Source organism: Phocoena sinus, chromosome 9 (assembly GCF_008692025.1).
Source record: "Phocoena sinus isolate mPhoSin1 chromosome 9, mPhoSin1.pri, whole genome shotgun sequence".
NCBI lineage: Eukaryota > Metazoa > Chordata > Mammalia > Artiodactyla > Phocoenidae > Phocoena > Phocoena sinus.
The window spans coordinates 33,932,114-33,955,962 of record NC_045771.1 but is presented as its reverse complement, the minus strand read 5'-3'; the positions used below and the strand labels follow the sequence as shown (position 1 = coordinate 33,955,962).

The window sequence follows — 23,849 nt, the reverse complement described above, 5'->3', positions numbered from 1 at the left end:
ATGAAGAGGAAATAGGCAGTCTACCTGAAAAAGAATTCAGAATAATGATAGTAAAGATGATCCAAAGTCTTGGAAATAAAATGTAGAAAATACAAGAAACGTTTAACAAGGACCTAGAAGAACTAAAGAGCAAACAAACAGTGATGAACAACACAATAAATGAAATTAAAAATTCTCTAGAAGGGATCAATACCAGAATAACTGAGGCAGAAGAACAGATAAGTGACCTGGAAGATAAAATAGTGGAAATAACTACTGTAGAGAGGAATAAAGAAAAAAGAATGAAAAGAATTGAAGACAGTCTCAGAGACCTCTGGGACAACATTAAACACACCAACATTCGAATTATAGGAGTCCCAGAAGAAGAAGAAAAAAAGAAAGGGACTGAGAAAATATTTGAAGAGATTATAGTTGAAAACTTCCTAATATGGAAAAAGAAATAGTTAATCAAGTCCAGGAAGCACAGAGAGTCCCATACAGGATAAATCCAAGGAGAAACATGCCAAGACACATATTAATCAAACTATCAAAAATTAAATACAAAAAATAAATATTAAAACCAGCAGGGGAAAAACAACAAGTAACACATAAGGGAATCCCCATAAGGTTAACAGCTGATCTTTCAGCAGAAGCTCTGCAAGCCAGAAGGGACTGGCAGGTCATATTTAAAGTGATGAAAGAGAAAAACCTACAACCAAGATTACTCTACCCAGCAAGGGTTTCATTCAGATTTGATGGAGAAATTAAAAGCTTTACAGACAAGCAAAAGCTAAGAGAATTCAGCAGCACCAAATAAGCTCTACAACAAGTGCTAAAGGAACTTCTCTAAGTGGGAAACACAAGAGAAGAAAAGGACCTACAAAAAAACACCCCAAACAATTAAGAAAATGGTAATAGGAACATACATATCCATAATTACTGTAAACGTGAATGGATTAAATGTTCCAACCAAAAGACACAGCCTTGCTGAATGGAAACAAAAACAAGACCCATATATATGCTGTCTACAAGAGACCCACTTCAGACCTAGGGACACATACAGACTGAAAGTGAGGGGATGGAAAAAGATATTCCATGCAAATGGAAATCAAAAGACAGCTGGAGTAGCAATTCTCATATCAGACAAAATAGACTTTAAAACAAAGACTATTACAAGAGGCAAAGAAGGACACTACATAATGATCAAGGGATCAATCCAAGAAGAAGATATAACAATTGTAAATAGTTATGCACCCAACGGAGGAGCACCTAAATACATAAGGAAATTACTAACAGCCTAAAAGGGGAAATTGACAATAACACAATCATAGTAGGGGACTTTAACACCCCACTTTGACCAATGGACAGATCATCCCAAATGAAAATAAATAAGGAAACACAAGCTTTAAATGATACATCAAACAAGATGGACTTAATTGATATTTATAGGACATTCCATCCAAAAACAACAGAATAAACATTCTTCTCAAGTGCTCATGGAACATTCTCCAGGATAGATCATATCTTGGGTCACAAATAAAGCCTTGGTAAATTTAAGAAAATTGAAATCGTATCAAGTATCTTTTCTGACCACAACGCTATGAGACTAGATATCAATTACAGGAAAAAATTTGTAAGAAATACAAACACATGGAGGGTAAACAACACACTACTTAATAACCAAGAGATCATTGAAGAAATCAAGAAGAAATGAAAAAATACCTAGAAGCAAATGACAATAAATAGAGGGAACTTAACTCAACATAACAAAGGCCATATATGACAAACGCACAGCTAACATTGTACTCAATGGTGAAAAACTGAAACCATTTCCAGTAAGATCAGGAACAAGACAAGGTTGCCCACTCTCACCACTATTATTCACCATAGTTTTTGAAGTTTTAGCCACAGCAATCAGAGAAGAAAAAGAAATAAAAGAAATCCAAATTGGAAAAGAAGAAGTAAAGCTGTCACTGTTTGCAGATGACATGATACTATACATAGAGAATCCTAAAGCTGCTACCAGAAAACTACTAGAGCTAATCAATGAATTTGGTAATGTAGCAGGATACACAATGGATGTACATAAATCTCTTGCATGCCTCTACACTAATGATGAAAAATCTGAAAGAGAAATTAAGGAAATACTCCTATTTACCATTGCAACATGAAGAATAAAATACCTAAGAATAAACCTACTTAAGAAGACAAAAAACCTGTATGCAGAAAACTATAAGACACTGATGCAAGAAATTAAAGATGATACAAACGGATGGAGAGATATACCATGTTCTTGGATTGGAAGAATCAACATTGTGAAATGACTCTACTACCCAAAGCAACCTACAGATTCAATGCAGTCCCTATCAAACTACCACTGGCATTTTTCACAGAACTAGAACCAAAAATTTCACAATTTGTATGGAAACACAAAAGACCCCGAGTAGCGAAAGCAATCCTGTGAAAGAAAAATGGAGCTGGAAGAATCAGGCTCCCTGACTTCAACCTATACTACAAAGCTACAGTAATCAAGACAGTATGGTACTGGCACAAAAACAGAAAGATAGATCAATGGAACAGGATAGAAAGCCCAGAGATAAACCCACGCACATATGGTCACCTTATCTTTGATAAAGGAGGCAAGAATATATAGTGGATAAAAGACAGCCTCTTCAATAAGTGGTGCTGGGAAAAGTGGACAGCTACATGTAATACAATGAAATTAGAACTCTCCCTAACACCATACACAAAATTAAACTCAAAATGGATTAAAGACCTAAATGTAAGGCCAGACACCATCAAACTCTTAGAGGAAAACATAGGCAGAACACTATATGACATAAATCACAGCAAGATCCTTTTGACCCACCTCCTAGAGAAATGGAAATAAAAACAAAAATAAACAAATGGGACCTAATGAAACTTAAAGCTTTTGTACAGCAAAGGAAACCATAAACAAGATGAATAGACAACGCTCAGAATGGGAGAAAATATTTGCAAATGAAGCAACTGACAAACGATTAATCTCCGAAACATACAAGCAACACATGCAGCTCAATATCAAAAAAGCAAACAACCCAATCCAAAAAGCGGCAGAAGTCCTAAATAGACACTTCTCCAAAGAAGATATACAGATTGACAACAAACATGTGAAAGAATGCTCAACGTCATTAATCATTAGAGAAATGCAAATCAAAACTACAATGAGATATCATCTCATACTGGTCAGAATGGACATCATCAAAAAATCTACAAACAATAAATGCTGGAGAGGGTGTGGAGAAAAGGGAACACTCTTGCACTGCTGGTGGGAATGTGAACTGGTTTCAGCCACTATGGAGAACAGTATGGAGGTTCCTTAAGAAACTAAAAATAGAACTAGCATACGACCCAGCAATCCCACTACTGGGCATATACCCTGAGAAAACCATAATTCAAAAATAGTCATATACCAAAATGTTCATTTCAGTTCTATTTACAATAGCCAGGACATGGAAGCAACCTAAGTGTCCATCAACAGATGAATGGATAAAGAAGATGTGGCACATATATATAATGGAATATTACTCGGCCATAAAAAGGAACGAAACTGAGTTATTTGTAGTGAGGTGGATGGACCTAGAGACTGTCATACAGAGTGAAGTAAGTCAGAAAGAGAAAAACAAATACCATACGCTAACACAGATATATGGAATCTAAAAGAAAAGAATAAAAGAAAAAACAATATTCAGAAGAACCTAGGGGCAGGACAGGAATAAAGATGCAGACCTACTAGAGAATGGACTTGAGGATACGGGGAGGGGGAAGGGTAAGCTGGGACAAAGTGAGAGAGTGACATGGACATATATACACTACCAAATGTAAAATAGATAGCTATTGGGAAGCAGCCGCATAGCACAGGGAGATCAGCTTCGTGCTTTGCGACCACCTAGAGGGGTGGGATAGGGAGGTTGGGAGGGAGGGAGATGCAAGAGGGAAGAGATATTGGGACATATGTATATGTATAACTGATACACTTTGTTATAGAGCAGAAACTAACACAACATTGTAAAGCAATTATACTCCAATAAAGATGTTAAAAAAACAAACAAAAAAAAGAGACCAGACTTGTGGCTACCAGAAGTTGGCGGTCGGAGTGGTGAGGAATTGGAGGAAGGTGGTGAAAAGGTACAAACTTCAGTACTAAGATAAATAAGTACCCTAGTACTTATATAAGTACTACAACTAGTACTTATATAATATAATGTACTAAAATGTGATGACTATATTTAACAATGTTGTATGACATACAGGAAAGTCGTTAAGAGGAAATTTTTTTTCTTTTCTTTCTGTTTTTTTTACTGTATCTATATGATAAGATGGATGTTAGCTGAACCTATTGTGGTAATCATGTCACAGTATGTGTAAATGAAATCATCATGCTGTATTCCTCAAATATATATAATGATTATGTCAATTATTTCACAATCAAGCTGAAAAAATAAAATAATGTTAAAATAATTATAAAAATAAAAGTTGACAGAAGCTCCCCCCAACCCACCTGGAAATGTAAGCATCAAAACAACTCTTCAAGGAATTCTTTGGTGGTGCAGTGGTTAGGAATCCGCCTGCCAATGTAGAGGACACAGGTTCGAGCCCTGGTCCAGGAAGATCCCCCATGCCGTGGAGCAACAAAGCTCGTGTGCCATAACTACTGAGCCTGCACTCTAGAGCCCGCGAGCCACAAGTACTGAGCCCACATACAACAACTACTGAAGCCCGTGTGCCTAGAGCCCGTGCTCCACAACAAGAGAAGCCACTGCAATGAGAAGCCCACACACCACAATGAAGAGTAGCCCACACTTGCCGCAATGAAGACCCAACACAGCCAAAAATAAAATGTAAATAAATATATAAATTTATATATAAGACAACTCTTCAAACCATTGAAATGTTGGTGAGAGATTAAGGATTGGTTGGTTAAGGACTGAGACCACACAACAACTAAGTGGTGGTGCTAATCTCATGGTGCCTGACTCTGAAGACTCTGAAGACTCCAAACTTTCTGCTTTGTGACAATGACTCCTAGCACCAATCAAAGAATATTAGGATGTTGAGGCAAGTTCCCTCTATGCCTACTTTCTGGAGAGTTTTTTATCATAAATCGGTGTTGAATTTTGTCAAAAGCTTTTTCTGCATCTATTGAGATGATCATATGGTTTTTATCCTTCCGTTTGTTAATATGGTGTATCACATTGATTTGTGAATATTGAAGAATCCTTGTATTCCTGGGATAAACTCCACTTGATGGTGGTGTGTGATCCTTTTAATGTGCTGTTGGATTCTGTTTGCTAGTAGTTTGTTGAGGATTTTGCATCTATGTTTACCAGTGATATTGGTCTGTAGTTTTCTTTTTTTGTGACATCTTTGTCGGGTTTTGGTATCAGGGTGATGGTGGCCTCGTAGATTGAGTTTGGGAGTGTTCCTCCCTCTGCTATACTTTGGAAGAGTTTGAGAAGCATAAGTGTTAGCTCTTCTCTAAATGTTTGATAGAATTCGCCTGTGAAGCCATCTGGTCCTGGGCTTTGTTTGTTGGAAGATTTTTAATCACAGTTCAAATAAACAAGTGGGACCTAATGAAACTTAAAAGCTTTTGCACAGCAAAGGAAACCATACACAAGATGAAAAGACAATGCTCAGAAAGGGAGAAAATATTTGCAAATGAAACAACCGACAAAGGATTAACCTCCAAAATATACAAGGAGCTCATGCAGCTCAATATCAAAAATACAAACAACCCAATCCAAAACTGGGCAGAAGATCTAAATAGACATTTCTCCAGAGAAGATATACAGATTGCCAACAAACATATGAAAGGATGCTCAACATCACAAATTATTAGAGAAATGCAAATCAAAGCTACAATGAGGTATCACCTCACACCAGTCAGAATGGCCAGCATCAAAAAATCTACAAACAATAAATGCTGGAGAGGGGTGGAGAAAAGGGAACCCTCTTGCACTGTCGGTGGGAATGTGAATTGATACAGCCACTATGGAGAACAGTATGGAGGTTCCCTAAAAAACTAAAACTAGAACTACCATATGACCCAGCAATCCCACTACTGGGCATATACCCTGAGAAAACCATAATTCAAAAAGAGTCATGTACCACATGTTCATTGCAGCATTATTCTCAATAGCTGGAACATGGAAGCAACCTAGGTGTCCACTCACAGATGAATGGATGAAGAAGATGTGGCACATATATACAATAGAATATTACTGACTCATAACAAGAAACGAAACTGAGTTATTTGTATTGAGGTGGATGGACCTAGAGTCTGTCATACAGAGTGAAGTAAGTCAGAAAGAGAAAAACAAATACCGCATGCTAACACATATATATGGAATCTAAAAAAAAAAAAAGTTTCTGATGAACCTAGGGGAAGGATAGGAATAAAGACGCAGATGTAGAGAATGGACTTGAGGACACAGGGAGGGGGAAGGGTGAGCTGGGACGAAGTGAGAGAGTAGCATTGACATATATACACTACCAAATGTAAAATAGATAGCTAGTGGGAAGCAGCTGCATAGCACAGGGATGTCAGTTTGGTGCTTTGTGCCCACCTAGAGGGGTGGGATAGGGAGGGTGCGAGGGAGACGCCACAGGGAGGGGATATTGGGATATATGTATACATATAGTTGATTCACTTTGTTATACAGCAGAAACTAACGCAACATTGTAAAGCAATTATACTCCAATAAAGATGTTTGAAAAAAAAAAAGAATATTAGGAAATGGCAACAAGGTAGGATACATCTTAGCTACTAAAGATAGCAAGACTGGAATTGATGGCACTATGTGAAAATGTGTACACGATAAGTCAAATTCAAAGAAAACACACATTAAAACTATAACAGATGGAATAAAATTGTGATTGACATTAATGGTTGAAGAGACTTATATACACAGTTTAAAGAACAATGGTTAAAAAAATAGAAAGTGTTTGTCTGCAGCCAATGTGCATGTTGTCCCTAGACCACTGCACTTATTGAGGCTTTCAACCCTTCCCAGCCATGCAGCTCCTTTTGACTGACACCACCTAAAGGTCCACTAAGATCAGGTAAATTTCTCTTATACAAACTTATTATAAAATAAAAGGTAATCTGTGTGCCTAAGGAATAAAAATGTTATCTAAGAAAAACCGAGAAGACTGATATATGTTACTTATCCTTTTAGAAGACATATTTCATAAGACACATAATAAGATCATTTTCTGGGTTTTGCCTAGAATTGACTGGCATATGCATATCCTTTGCGATTTGTTTTTTCCTTTGGGAATCACTCTTCCACACAAGGAAATGAACTTGGGAAGAAGGTGGTTGTAAGAAAAGTTGTATTGGGTGAGTTCTAATATTTACTGTACAGATGATTTTCAACCTACATATATTTTTATTATATTCATAGAGTGAATAGAGAACCTAGTTCTACATTTTTTTTTTGAAAATTCTTTGTATATCCACTACTGAAAAGTTTAAGTAAATATACATGTAGAGATCTATGTTTAGTTTTGGATTTCAACTAGTCCTGTTTTGTGGTTGTTTTATATTTTATTAAACAATCTACCAGGTCCTTATTCTTTTCTCTTTTTTAGATTAACATAAAATTTGCAAAAGAAAATCTTCCTCTATCATTTGGAATTCAAATAATGATATACTGAGCATCTCTTTTGTACCTGGAGGCTACAGACTTAGCTAAAAAGCAGTGACCTGAAATCAGTAATAATCACCAGGAATGTAGATTGGGAGATTAAATCTGGGAGATCATAGAACCATGTCTCCATCTAAAAATCAAATGGAAAAAAAGAAAAAGAAAAGAATAGAAAGCTCAGTTACTGATGTAGTTTTTCTACATTGAGATATTAAAGGAACTCTTTTTCCCAGTTCTAGTTTTCTAGTTCTAGTTTTCTCCCACTTTTACTCATTCTTCAGTATTTTTTGAAGGTTCATTTACAAGCAAGTCACAATAATTATGAACTCCACGAAGCTAGACACTCATTAATTTTGTATCCTCAGCACCTCTAATTTCCTCTTATTTAGTAAATGGTAGGCAAGTATTTGTTGAAAATAGAAATGAATGGATAATCAATAGTAATAAATTCCAATATAATTCTACAAAATATTAAGTGCAAGAAGATTATTAGTCTCATTCTGATAAACATTTCTAGAGCACATGTTTACTGTTATTTATTCTTTTGCTTGTTTTATCTTAATGGGTACTTCAGATAATGTAACTGTTGATAAATGTTTTAACTAAAGTTATCAGAAAACCATTACAATTAAAGCTAAATCTTCTTAACATATTACTATTAGGACCTGCTTTGACTCACATTGTTACAAAACTGAAATGAGTGTTAAAAAATGAATTGTTATGTTTTATGCATAACAATTCTTATGGGCATAACTAATTATTACAAATTAATAAATTAAGACATCCTTTTGTTAAATAAATTTGCATATGGAATGTTTACTATAAAAATTTGACTTCAATTTCTTGAGGTATTTTTTTTCCCAAGAAACTGATGATATATTTTCATAAGTAGCCATTAGACATACATGCCATTCCACATTGTCATCTTCTTTCCCAAGAGTTAGCAACTTGGTGAGTGGATTTCCAGTGGGTCCAGTGTTACTCTCGGGAGACTGGTGTCCATGCTGTACCAGAAGTGCACTGCTTGGTGTTGGAGGGTGTGACCGTTTAAGAGTCTGGTGGACGATCTGGTGGTCAAGGGTCATGAAAGGTTTTACTTGCTGTCTCTGAACTTTCTGTAGCTGAGTCCTAGCAGAACTTTCCAGGTGTGCTGGGACCTACCAAATAAAAACCAAACAAATGCAATGTGTAGCATCATCTGGTAAATGAATTCCACTTTCAACAATTGGATCATGACAATAAACACTATAACATCTAGTTTGTTTCTAATTTATTGTCTATGCTTGTCATAATTTACATAAGGTATTAATGGACTATAGTTTTTGAGAAGTCATTTAAACTTTACTAAAATATTTTAAATGCTAACCAAGTGTTTAAGAATAGCTCTTAAAATAATATGCAACTGAAACCAACTTGGAATAAATATAAAAGCAGCAAAACTATTTTTTTTTTTTTTTTTTGGGGTACGCGGGCCTCTCACTGCTGCGGCCTCTCCCGTTGCGGAGCACAGGCTCCGGACGCGCAGGCCCAGCGGCCATGGGTCACGGGCCCAGCCGCTCCGCGGCATGCGGGATCCTCCCGGACCGGGGCACGAACCCGCGTCCCCTGCATCGGCAGGCGGACTCTCAACCACTGCGCCACCAGGGAAGCCCCAGCAAAACTTTTTGAGGGTCTGAAAAAGAATGACTAAAATAATAAAAGGAAAACACAGCTGATCTACTATTATTAGTGATTTTTATATAACATATATCTCTTGTATTCCTTTATATTACATATAAATATTCCATTGGCTATAATCTCTATTTTTAATTAAAGATTTTAAAAAATTATCCATGAGGGAGCAGAGACTAGAAATATATATACTAAATATTGTCTGATACTTTATGGGTGGTGAAAATCTAGGTGATTTTTTTCAGTTTTCTGTATTTTCCAGTGTTTCTCTACTGAGTTTATTTTAATTTTTAAAAAATCTTAATTTTAAACTCTTCCATATTCTCACTTTATAATAACAATACTTCGGTAGAATCATTATGAATTGACAGAAAGAAGCATTCAGAGAAAAATCTAAGCAGTGTCAAGTGCCAACTAAGCAACTATCCAGTATATTGAAATCCCTTTTTCAAATCATAGACATAAAATTCTGGGCATCTTCAGTGTAGCTATCATAGTTAATGATATACCATTATTTGTATAAGGACAATTTTAAGTATTTCAAGCTTTCCCTTTAAAAACCTCTGAAAATAGTATTGCCTGCCAGTCCCCTTTATATTTACTATGCTGAGATGTGACTTCTAATACATTTTCCTCAAGTGGCCTATATATAAACCTATTTAATATTTCCCTCGTGTTAAACAATAGTAAAGATTGCTGTACAGTGCTTATTTTTCCTTTTATTTCAGCTACACAAACTACTCCTTAAATCCCTTAACATGCATTAGCTCAGATAAATAGCCTTTACAAAGTACTTTGCATTTAAATTAGCTGGTTTGGGGTACAATATTGTAGTAGTTACTTTAGTTTAATTCTGTTATGCTGACATTTTTAGCATTATTTTAATTGTACTACCATAAAGTAATTTTTTAGTCATATAAAAAAGATTAAGATTGGTAATAAAGATTACACATATTACTAATTATATTGCTGTGAGCTTTAAAGTTGTAAAACAACATTTCATTAAAATGGTTGTGGTAATTTTTGGGGAGTAGCTATTTAGATTATCCTACAGTTTTAAATTAATCCTTAATCCATATACATTTACAAAATATATACTATAAACAGCATTTTCAGGTTCACAAATCTGAATGACTTTCACACAACGTAACTGAATGCTGAAGAACATTGTATATTATTTTAAGAAAAGTATGTTGAATCAGAATTTACAACATTCATTAACTAATTCATTTTTCATCTATGGATGCTAAAAGCATCATTATAGTACTTATTGTGTTTTGTGTTACATCAGGAGTCCAAGGGAAGTCATAAATGTGATCCTAGGGCTCTAGGAATTTACAATATACTTGGGCAATATTAATATCAACTACAGCAAAAATGATGATGATGATAAAAATAATAATATGCAGCAGGAATCAGGCACTGTGCCAAGCATTTTACGCACATTGTTTCATTTAATCCTTGTTACAACCTTAGGAGATAGGTATCGATAGCACCCCCATTGCACCATATAATTGAAGCCACTGAGACTTAGAGAGGTTAAATGGTGTGGCTGTTATCACTCTGCTAGTAAGAGATGGAACTGGAATGCAGGGCCTGGCTTCCTAAATACTACATGATATTGGCTCCTGATTGAAATGACTGGAATACAAAGCAAAAGCTCAGTAATGTATACAATGAATTTAGAATGCCACAAGAAGCAGTGGTTTTAAAAAATTAATTGAAAGAGAAAATGGTTATAAATCAGGTGTTGGAAGGAGATGGTCCTGGGATAGGGGACAGAAAGAAGGAAAACTCAAATGTAAAAGATCAAAATGAAAGAAGAAAAGAAGTTGGGAGACAGTCACAAATATTAGTCATGAAAAGGAATTCACATGAATACTTTTCCTTTCTCAAAGCAAAACTACCATCTCATTAGATCACTCTATACAGAGACACAATAAAAAATATGAAATTCTAATTCTGCCTAAATTATTGGTTATTTATAGGGAATTACAAGGGTTTAGCAGGCAAAGTGAAGACTCTCTTGGATCCTACATCTATATACAACATCTGTATACAACATCTATAAACTAAGCATGAGAATCTGAAAGATCAGTGGAGCCAGGGAAGATTAAATGGAATGCAATGAAATTACTCCCCAGTAAACCTCCGTCTTTTCCAAGCATGGACTGATATCAGAACAATGAGACAACTAACTGTAAAACATCAGTTAAACCATGTGCAGTCAATTTTAAAATACTTTTAAGTTGCCTGGGATCTGAAGACACAACTATAAAACTATCTATTGGATTGGTTTCACTGAAGGTCTTGGTAGTTGGTGAGATGAAGTAAATGAAACTATATGTTGCCATTGTTCATTTATTCATTTATTTAAGAAATATTTTTGAGTGTCAAGTGTGTGTGCACTGAGTCGTGCATTGAAGGTAAAAGGGAGATAACCACAGTATCTGCCTTCAAAGAGCTCGTAGTCTAGTCAGGGAAGAAAAATAAGAGATCTCCAAGGGCAAGGGCTGCATTTATCTTGCTGGCTGCTGGACTGCCATACTTCCTATACATAACCCAGAGAGGGGCACACAGCAGGCACTTAAAAATATGTGTTCACATGTATTCAATGAGTGATTTTATGAATGAATCATTAAAGTACAGTGTGTGAATAACTATGGGTGACCACAGAGAGCTTTGGGAACCCAATAGAGGAAGTAGGTAAACCATAATCAGAATACCAAGGTCTTCACCTAGAAGGCTAGAGCAGCTGTAGATTGTGATTTCGTTCTTTGGACTATCAAAGAGATTAAGACCACCCAGATGTAGGGAAGTTTTGCTATTGAGAGTAATAAGTAAAACATTATCTCCTAACTCTGAATTATGCCAACTCAGCATTATCTCTCTGGCATGCTGTTATTACAAACTAAAAATAATGATGGTCAGCTTAAGTCCAAGGTTTTGTCTATGTGCAGAGATCTGTTTTATTTCAAATTAAAAGAATTTATTTACTTATATTCTCCCTCTTTTCCAAAACATTATAAATAAATATGAGGCATAAATGTGGTGAGAGGTATTTATACCAGAAAATGTAGGCTGAAGATTAATATTGCAATTGAGTACAAAATTTACCCATAAGCATCCTGACAGCCAAGGAAAAAGGAAAATTTTAAAAACATATTAGGTGGAGCCTTGTGAAATTGTAGATATTTGAAAATTTTTGATCTACGAATTGTCCCTTCTGTATAGTTCAACCTAATATATATTTCTTAATAAGTAATTAAATCATGCCAGCTCTGAGGAGAGACAAATATTTTTCAGAATAATATCTGAGAATTTATAAACTAGATATTTTCATGGAAGACTTGAATGATATCTTGAACAAAATTCCAACTTGCAAAATAGGCAGTGAAGTTCTTTATATGCCCATATTTAAAAATAAATATTTATCATCTTCAATTGAGTTAGCTGGGAAACATAATCTGAAACTTGCCTGTAGGATGTTTATTGGGGGGTGCTCTCAGAATCGGCGCTGCAGTAGGGTGAGGGAAACAGGATCAGGTGGAGGCAAGAGTGGTTCAGTCATGAAGGGGATAATGTTGGCCATGCACCATAACATCCACTACATTTATTCTTGATCAAAGGCCCAAAGCATAATATGAATCAGCTCAAGTGAAAGCCCAAACATATAACTTTATAGTGATCTGACTTGACCCTTAGATACCTTAGACAGCACTTAGAGCAGGCAGAGCAATGTTTTCCAAATCAATTTATATTTCAGACTCCATATTTAAATACACTAACCTAGAGGATCACCTGGTTAATCAATTATCTCAACCTAGGCTTTCAATAGAAATTATGTTGTTTTTTTTCAAAAAGTTCCATTATTTGGAGTTACAAAAATGAAACTTAGCTTAAAACATCCAATTATTTTTTAAAATATGTTTCAAATGTAGTTAAGTTCTCATATTCTAATAAAGGGATGTGGGTATTTTTAAAAATTAAAAATGCATGTATTGATGAGCTTTAAAAAATGCTTAGATTCATTAATAAGAGAACCAGAGCAATGTGCTTAATGGGTCAATTGAAGTATTTTTTTTTAAATTAGAAATACATAAATTCCTGCAAGTACAACAAGCTAATGGGAAGAAATTGGTCAGGAAGAAAAAAGCATTCTCGTTGTAGAAAATATAATCACTGGGGAATCACAATCACAAATACAAAATGTATGTATCTAATTCAAAAAGAGTCATGTACCACAATGTTCATTGCAGCTCTATTTACAATAGCCAGGACATGGAAGCAACCTAAGTGTCCATCGACAGATGAATGGATAAAGAAGATGTGGCACATATATACAATGGAATATTACTCAGCCATAAAAAGAAAAAAATTTGAGTTACTTGTAGTGAGGTGGATGGACCTAGAGACTCATACAGAGTGAAGTAACGAGGAACGAGGAAAACAAATACCGTATGCTAACACCTATATATGGAATCTAAAAAAAAAAGTTCTGAAGAACCTGGGGTCAGGACAGGAGTAAAGACGCAGACATAGAGAATGGACTTGAGGACATGGGGAGGAGGAAGGGTAAGCTAGGACGAAGTGAGAGAGTAGCATTGACATATATACACTACCAAATGTAAAATAGCTAGTGGGAAGCAGCTGCACGGCACAGGGTGATCAGCTCTGTGCTTTGTGTCTACGTAGCGGGGTGGGATAGGTAGGGTGGGAGGGAGACGCAAGAGAGAGGAGATACGGGGATATATGTATAGCTGATTCACTTTGTTATATAGCAGAAACAAACACACCATTGTAAAGCAATTATACTCCAATAAAGATGTTAAAAAATTTTATGTATCTGTAGGGTTTTTTTTCCTACTCCTATTTTTAGACTAGAATAGATGCAGGAATCCTGAGTATTGAGAGCATTGATGGAAATTCATGAACCAGCAGCCCAATGCCATAGAAAAAGGTCAGATCTCTCATTCTCTGACACAACAGAAGATGATTTAGGGTATCTGATACCTGAAGGTTTTTTTTGTTTGTTTTGTTTTTTAATTCCAGAATTTAGATCCAGTCTTGGGAGGTTTCAACTATGTAAATCAGCAAATATTTAATTAGAAATTAAGGCTAACAAAATGTTATGTGGCCCTATATGCATTGTATTTAAAATCTCCTGGTAGGTAGAAGAGCTATGGAGTAATGCGGGCCAGGCAAGCAGTGCTGGCTAGAAGGAGGCATTCTTATTTTCACACAGTGGTTTTCAAATTATGCTCCTAAATACGTGAATTAATTCTCCCAATTTACGTTTCATTGTTCCACACTGTAGTCTTTTGATTTAGTTCTCATATGGGTTTCAGTCCTATCCAGTAGATAAACAACAAGAAGAGTTGTTTTTTGGGTTTTTTTGTGGTACGCGGGCCTCTCACTGTTGTGGCCTCTCCCGTTGCAGAGCACAGGCTCCAGACGCGCAGGCTCAGCGGCCATGGCTCACGGGCCCAGCCGCTCCGCGGCATGTGGGATCTTCCCTGCCCGGGGCATGAACCCATGTCCCCTGCATCGGTAGGCGGACAAGCAGAGTATTTTGAATGAGGAAATTTTAGAAACAATTGGGTGGGTAGTTGTACAAAAAAACAAAAACAACTTTGAAGGAGTTCACCAACCCTGTGATTCTCTGTCTATAGTATTGTCTACTTGTATCATATCTTCTTAAATATTGCTACAAATCATATAAATACTTTTAAACATAATTCATATATATGCATATATATGATAGCCTCTTTAAGAAGTTACCTTTTTATAGAGAAACCATAAGATAATCATAAAAGCCCTCAGCTAATTCTTTTAACATTCACTCAGCAAACATTTAATGAGAGTTTGTTCTTTGTTAACGCCAATCCCAAGGGAGTCATTCCTCTCCAGAAAGCAGGTCTATGATCCATGTGTCACCATCCACCTGGAGATCACTTATCTAAACTGAGGGCACAGAATCTGGGAGGAGATGAAACACCCTCTGGGTACTGGCCTTTTGAAATTCAAAACTAAAAATTCGTGGCAAACATCACATAAGCAATCATCTGAATAACAAGACATTTTATCACCATTAATTTGACTAGCCAAACAAATCAATCAGGCAAATATGGGCACCTACTTAATGAATGTGTTTAGACTATCTGCAAAAACAGAAATATTTTCAGCAAGAAAAATATTTATTCTATACATATTTACTATGTAGTGATAGTAAATAAAAACACATGCACTACCGCTAAACACACACACACACACACACACACACACACATACAGGCAGGTGTATACACACAGCCCCATCAAAAAGCAAGACAGACAATCCCATTCACTACAACATGACAACCCTCATTTAATTTTGTTAATTTTGTACTAAGGTTGAAATTAATAAATGAAGTAAAAGCTTGGACTTCACAAGTGAGTAATAGGTAACTATTAATTATGTTCCTAGTAGCAGAGGTATATAAGAAGAAATCTATTTTGGGGGGCTTATGAATCTACTACCTCATAGATACCTACTCATAAAAGCCACATGACGTTTGTTAATATTCTGTAGCAAAGATTAATAACTCGTTTCTTCAAATCTTACTTTCTTCACAGCAGTCCTTGGATATGATATACCCATAAATCTCATCCTGACTAAACCTAAAATTATACAGTCGAGCTTGTCTGATTGAGATATAACTACTGAACAAAGTAGGGCCGGGTTCATCAAAAGTTTTACTTAGGTTTCTGAATAACTGTCAGCATATTTCAGCTGAGCATTATATAATCCAAAGCTATTTAATGGATAATAATATAAAATGTGATTGTAACATATTCCTTCAGTCCCTATCACTTGAATTTGGATAATTCCAATGGTGTGTCTTTAGAAGAGATCCACACTTAAGAGACTTTAAAGAGGCATGAATATTATTAAGCATAGTTTTCCTAATTCAATAGTGTTCTAGCAGTAAAAATGCTTGCACTCTATGAGGACTTATATTATTACTATAAAGACTAAGCTTCCCTTACAACTCCATCTATCTCCATTTATACTTGCATTGATTTGCTTTGTTTATGTTAGTATCTCAGGAAAATTACCATTTTATATCTTTAAAAGAATTAGAACTAATGCCAGAAATAACTGTGGTTTATTTAGTCTGATCTGTTTTATAAATGTATGTGTATATAGAAATTTAGAGCCATAAATATCAACTAAGAATCACAGCAGACACTGACCACTTCCCACTGGCTTCAAAATTACACAGCAGCCATGTACACACTAAAGTCAACTGGCAATATCATCAATAACGAAAATAAGTTAATATGAAAAATGCAGATAACTTAAGCCATAATACTTTAAAATATATTTGACAATGCATTCTCAGGCTTAGTATTCATTAATTCTATAAATATTTTTGAGTGCCACTACACATCAGGTTTTATGCAACTGTGATAAGCTCTGGGGATATAATTATGAACAAAATAGACATAACCCAGTCTTCAAAGAGTTCACAGTCTACTAGGAGAAATAGATAATTAAAATATAATTATAACACAATGTGATAAACCCTGTGAAAGTAAAAGGTGTCACAAAATCAAGCAGGAAGACCTAGATAAAATGGGAAAGAGTCATTCAAATGACAGTTTCTGCTATTAATTTCACTGATTCATTCACTTAATAGATATGTGTGTGCCTATATATACATACTGGCTGCTATATATAGCAGTAACCAGTTGTGTGGGTAACAATGATGAATAAAGTGAAACATGGTCCCTCTCCCCATGCAGCTTATGGACAGGTGGAAGAGACAGATTTTAATCTAATAATCACACAAATGACTGGAAATTTTCAAGTGTAACAAGTGATAGGCAGGAGAGATACACATGACTATGAGCCTGTAGAAAAAGATGATCTAGACAGAAGTTAAGGACAACTTTCCTAGAGAAGGGATGATAGGGCTGGATCTGGAGGATGAGTAGGAAATAAAGAGAGGAAGAGTAGAAAAAAAAACATTTAGAGAGATAAAGCAGCATATGTGAAGACCCTGGTGGGAAGAAACAAGATGAAAAAAATGCACTGAAAGGAGATGATAGGACTAGAGCAGAGTGTGGTATGAGGCTGGAGAGGCCAGTAGGGCCAATTCATGCCATCTTTTCAGTATAGAAAGATGTCTTATTTTCTTTATCATAAGAAAAGGGGCAGTAGCAGTTCAGTGGGATGAATTTTAGAGAGGTAAAATGAGAGAGTCTAGGAAAGAAAAAAGGGCTGCTTGAACTAGGGTCATGTGATAAGGGTTGCATAGTCACATGGAAACAAGTAGATGATTCAAGAGATGTTTAGAAATGGATTAAGAAATGACACCTGAGGTTTCTGGCTTAAGTGACTAAATAGATAGTGATGGCTTTCACAGAGAAGACTAGGTTTTTTGAGGGGGACATAGAATTATAAGGTCAGTTTTGAACACGTTGAGTTTGTGATGTTTTGAAAGTGTCCAAGAAGGTATGTGAAGTAGGCAGCTGCATTTATGGGTATGGAATTCAGAGGTAAGGTATGGACTCTGGATAAAATTTACATAACATCTACACTGAGGTGATAACTGAGATGATCGTTGGAGGATGTACAGAATAGAAGATGAGAGGACCTAGTGCCAAAGATGGTTAACTCCCATGTTCTAACTACACGTAGGGAAATCTATTCCGATTCTAAACTTTATTTTTCCCTTTGGTTCCATTGATTTTTTTCTCACATTTTGCAAAATGCTTATTTGAAGTTTGTGTGTGTTACATTGTCAGGTAAATCCTCCTTAATAAAGTCAGTTTGCCCTATTTCTAAAATTATGCATTCAACCTTTTGATGTAGATACAGCCCTATTTTCCTCGTCCAATTGCATTACAATTCTATCAGTCCTCTACCTCTTAACTGCAATTCCAAAATCCAAAAAGCTCTGAAAGTAGGAGGTTTCTTTTTTTTTTTAATGTTTGACACAAACCCAATTGGTGGCAAAATCAAACCTGAAATGAAGTAAGGTTAGTTAAAGTCTTTATCCTACTTACAGTAGATATTCACATGTACTGTTGCAGGTATATTAATGTGTTTGATTATGGGACGCTGTCTTGGACTCTGCAGGGTATCAAGGAATATGTACCATATTACCTTTCAAAATTTAAAGTATTGATAATTTTGAAACACATCTAGCCCTAGGTTTTTAAATAATAGATTTTGTACCTTTTCTTGTTTATTGGGTGAACAGCCTATAGAAAGGACTATGCTATATACTTTGCATATATTATCTTATTTAATCTTACAATATCATAAATAAATACTCAATTGGGCCTCCACAATTATTTTCTAAAACTTCAGTACAATATTTAACTGCATTTTGTTTTCAGAAATTATAGTGTATCAAAAATTAAATTAAAATTGAGTGTATTCTCTCTTGGAGAAATAACGAGATGAGGAAATGTCCTTTCCAATTCAACAAACCAGTTGAATGAATGAATGATGTATTCTTCCTTTAATAAGAAAGAATTGTCCAGTTGTAACATTATATTTTGATATTATTAGACATATTTATGTTTAGTGCTTTGGCTGTATTTAAGTTAATACTACAGTTTATATTCTTTTTAGAAGCTTCTCATACAATTAAATTGTTTCCTGTAAATGTGGAAATATACAAGTTAATTATTTAAGCTAGATTCAGTAAAAAGTCTTAACTTCTTTAAAAAATATTTATCTAATGGCATTAAGACTTAAACATTAATATTTATTAATAAGACTTTTATAAAACAAAAGACATTTTGCTTCAGAAATCAACAATTGTGTTTAAATGATGATTTATACTTCACAGTTACTTTCAACTTAAAACAAAGCTCTCATGTAATGCTTAAATGTACTATTTTTCATCTTCCATATAGTGACTTTTTGATATCATTTTCATTATGAAGTTGTGAATGTTCTTTCAAGGATGCAGAGAATAAAGGAGAAACAACACTGACTTCTTCAAAAGGTCATATTTCAAATATCTTGGAAAGTCATCAATGTTTTTTAAAAAATTTTTTTACACGTTCTAAAATAGATCCAAAGCCATAAATAGGAATATCTGGGACAAACTTCCATATAATACTTGTCATCTCTTGTATCATTATGCTGCAAATACATTACATTTTTAATTTTTAGTATATCTTAATGGTAAGATTTGGGATAACATCAATATATTGCCGACTTATGCAGACCTTATAAAAGAAATTCATAGGCCACTTAATGCAGGTAAATTTATAACAAATTTATGTACTTTGTAAGAATAAAAGGATCATAAAAAAAGAAAATCTAAACAATTCAAATTGGTTTATATTATCTTAGACTTGAAAACTTTTTATATCCCTTATCTACTTTATGAGTTGATATATGGTCATCAATTAATGAAGTCATTTTTATCATAATAAAATGTCATCATTAGAACTGCAGTATTATAGTGTAACCATTTTCTAAAAAATATGATTGGGGCATTTTAGGTAGTTAAATATTAAAATAATCTAATTGAAAATGAGACTTTAAAATTATTCATTTTGATTGGCAAACGGCAGAAAATGGATTTGTTTCATAAGTACATTTTATCACTCAATTTTCGTAGATATTACTAGTATTTCTGGAGAAAAAAAAAAGTAAACTTTATCTTGTCTTTGTTTTACCTAACTAGTACATATAATTACTTTTGGTTCTCTATGTTTTAAAGGCACCTGTTACTACATTTACATAAATCAAACTCCTCAAGTAATTGTGCCCTCATGTACGAAAGGCCTTCAGTTACAAAGTTGCAGTTTTACTTTCCACTTATCCCTGAAGAATAATGTTCCTCTAGAATCAAAAATATATACTTCCGTTTTAATTTTTTTATGGTTATGGAAAGTATATAGCCATGAAACATCAATTTGCTGAGAAGATTGATCACAGGACCTCATGGACTAGTTGAAAGCCCCAGAATGCAAGATAATAGAAGCCACCATCACAAGTTGAATCAAACACTCCAACGATTTAAGTAAAGACTTTTATCCTCATTTTATAGACAAAGAAACTGAAGCTCAAACAGGTTATCAGACTCACTTACAATCACACAGGCAGAAAAGTGAATTTGACTTCTTGTCTTTTGAGTACAAGGAGGGTATTCTTTCAACTGCAAGTTATTTATTATCAGCGCACAAGAATAGTAAAACTCCAGGCCCTGCAATTAGAAAAAATATGTCCCATATCTGTATACAAATATGAATCAATTGACTCTACTCTGTAGCGGAAAAACCTTTGGGGTTGCTTCCCCATTATTAGTTGAGTTTGGCTTGATTCACTTTTGATTTTGTATTATTTTGTGTTTCACTTCATCTATATTGTAACCACTTTATGGTGCAAGACCTGGGTTTTCCATACAAGTGAGGTAATGCTATAATTGAAAGCTACCATCAGAAAATATGAACTCTCGATAAGTGTTTCCTTTATTTAAGATGCTTTCTCCACTTTAGTCTCTAGATCTATGTATTAAATATACACTATTCTAAAGAGTATTAGCCTCCTTACCCAGGAGAAATTTTATTTCCCTTATATCATTTTACTGTTACCTTTCCCAAAAACCTTTTACTCCTTTTCACAAGGGTGGATGGGAAGGCAGCAGGTGGAAAGAGCAGAAAATAATATTAATTTCAGCTTGGCTTATTCTAAATAAATATCATGACTATTCTATTCAGTATCTTTAAACTTCCTGCTCTCGGGGATAAATTTAAGAAATGAATAACTGCGTATATAAAGTTGGTAAGAGTTGAAATAATAAAGAAGTTCTTTGTAATAGCTTTCTTTTGTGTCAATTACTTTTGAGAAATAAAGAAAAATCAAAGTGCTAGTTAATATTATAGCTTTGGAATATATGGAAAATATTCTTACTGAAACTTCATATATGAGGATACAGGATTCTATTTTCCACACTAATTTGAGCAGACAAACTAAGTAAAACAAAACTTTTTCATTGAAAACAAAAATATATTTGAACATATTTGTTTTAGCCTTTTTAAACTTTTTCCATTTATTTTCAATTATTCTGTGGTAGGTGAAATAATGCCTCCTTCACCAAAGATGTCCACATCTTAATCCCCAGAACCTGTGGATATCTGACCTTACACTATAAAAGGAACTTTGTAGCTGTGATTAAATTAAGGATCTTGAGATGGGAAATTATCCTGGATTATCTGGATAGGTCCAATGTAATCTCAAGGGAGGGTCCTTATAAAAGAGAAACAGGAGTGTCAGAATTAGATAAAGGAGAGAGATATGACTATGGAAGCAGATGACACAGTGATGAGAATTAAGCCAAAGAATGTGGGCAGCCTCTAGAAGCTAGAAAAGGCAAGGAAACAGATTTTCCCTTAGAAGTTCCAGAAACAAACTAAACCCTGGTGACACTATGATTTTAGCCCTGTTTAAATGATTTCAGATGCCTATCCTCTAGAATTGTAAGATAATAAATGTGTATTGTTTTAAATCACTAAGTTTGTGGTAATTTTGTTACAGCAGCAATAGGAAACTAATAGGTACTCCTTTTAAATTCTGAGTTTCTCATTCTTGTAGCATTAAGAATCTTGATGATGGCTTCTAGGAAACACCCTGCCTGGAAATTCTGGTGCTATGGGATTTCCTCATCATAGCTGAAGTCATTTGAGGAAAATCCTACAGAGTTCAGTTCCCCAAATCTAATGTCTTTAATTAAGCTCTCAATGTTATTAAAATGCTCCAATAGCAGAAGTTATAAAGACAAAATGTTCTTTCTTACCCCCTTCTTCCCTTCCTTTCTTCCCTTCTTTCTTCCTCAGTATGATCTGAATAAAGTGTAGGTGAGGACAAATGAAAATTGAAAACTAGGCAGAAGCCAGCTCATAAAGAGAAATAAATACAACCTTAAGCTTTGTGCTTATAGCCCTGATGTGCCATATAAGACTTTTAGCAGGACAGTAATATAATCAACTATTATTTCAGAAATATCCCTTAGGCAACAATATGGAAACTGAATTATTGAAAGACCAGGGCACAAAGAGAACAATTAGGAGTTTTTAGTAATATTCCAGGAGAGAAGAATAGAGGGCCCAAGCTAAGGCAATAGTATTTGATATTAAAAAGATAGGTTAAATATTACCCATAATATAGAGGATAAAAATTTTAAAATATGTACAGGATTTCTGATTCATTTATATGTGTGATGAAGGGGAAGATTCACATATGATGAAGTGGTGGAGAAGATGGCATTTATCAAAATAAAGAATAAAAGTGGAGGCAAAAGATTAGAAGGAAAGATGATAACTTCAGTATTGGACATAATGAAATCAGAGTGGTTGTGAAACATCCAACAGGGATGCCTAGTAAACAGCTAGATGTGTGGATTTAGAGAAACAGATATGGTGACCAGCTTAGAACAAATCACTGAATCAGGGTTTTAGTTAAAATCACACAGGACAAAGAACTAGAATTAAAAAGACAAAATCCAGGTAAAGAACTCTGAGGAATATCAACATGTAATGGGCAGAAAGGACTAAAGAAATCTCAAGAAAGTATAATGAAAATTAGGACAGAATGATATAACAAAGCCAAAGTAGGATAGAATTTCAAGGAAAAAGTGGTTAACAGAGTCAAACAGCACAGGGATGAGGAAATAGAAAGAGCAGGAGATATTGCTGGCAGATTGGGAAATAACTGGGTCACTGGTGACCCTCAGGAGAATGATCTCAGGGACATAGTGAGAATAGAAGTCAGCCTGCAGGGACAGGAGGGACATCGCAAATTGTAAATGAGGAGACCTCGGGGCTCAGCACTAGGCACTTCTCTCTTTCCACACTCTCCCCAAAGAGGGTGTCATCGGTTCCCCTGGCTTTAAATACCACCAATATGCTAATGATACCCAAATTTGCAATTCTCTTCCAGAACTCTCTATGAAATGGAAACTGGAATGCAGTAACTTGAAAAGTGAGTTGGAGATGACACAGGACTCAGCACCAGACACCTCTTTCTCATGTATGTGGATGATATCGCCTATTCCCTCAGTTATAAATACCAGTTACACACTAACAAAACATAAATCCCAAAGTTTCTCTCTGGGAGGCCGAGGTTTATGTATATTAGATAAATAGAAATCTCGCAAATATCGCAAAATTTAAAATTTGCATGTCCAACCACTTGTGATAATCCTCCCCAAAGCCTGTTTCTCTTCATTCTTCTCCAAATCAGTTAATGGCATAATTATTCATCCAATTTCTCAACTCAGAAACTGAGCAGTCTTCCTTTTGTCCTTCATTTTCCTTTACCCTCATATATAATCCACCCCATCCATTCTAACGCACAAATGGACCTCAAATATAGTCATCTCTATCTCTAACTACCAGAGCTCTAGTACAAGCCACTGTCATCCCTTACTGTGAATCTCTCATTACTCATCTCCCAGCCCCCTCCTTTGCTCTCTTCAACCATTCTTCATACACCCTT

At 35.0% G+C, this 23,849-nt stretch overlaps 1 protein-coding gene across 2 annotated transcripts in view; it reads right to left on the bottom strand.

Annotated features, from left to right (window-relative positions):
* The window catches only part of TFEC (transcription factor EC), a 78,492-nt gene that overhangs the window by 44,441 nt on the left and 10,202 nt on the right, over positions 1 to 23,849 (bottom strand). For both annotated transcript variants that reach the window (XM_032643919.1, XM_032643920.1), the window contains exon 2: positions 8,576 to 8,827. In XM_032643919.1, the coding sequence (XP_032499810.1) occupies positions 8,576 to 8,755 (180 nt within the window). In that variant the 5' untranslated portion in view covers positions 8,756 to 8,827. The remainder of the gene's footprint in view (positions 1 to 8,575; positions 8,828 to 23,849) is intronic.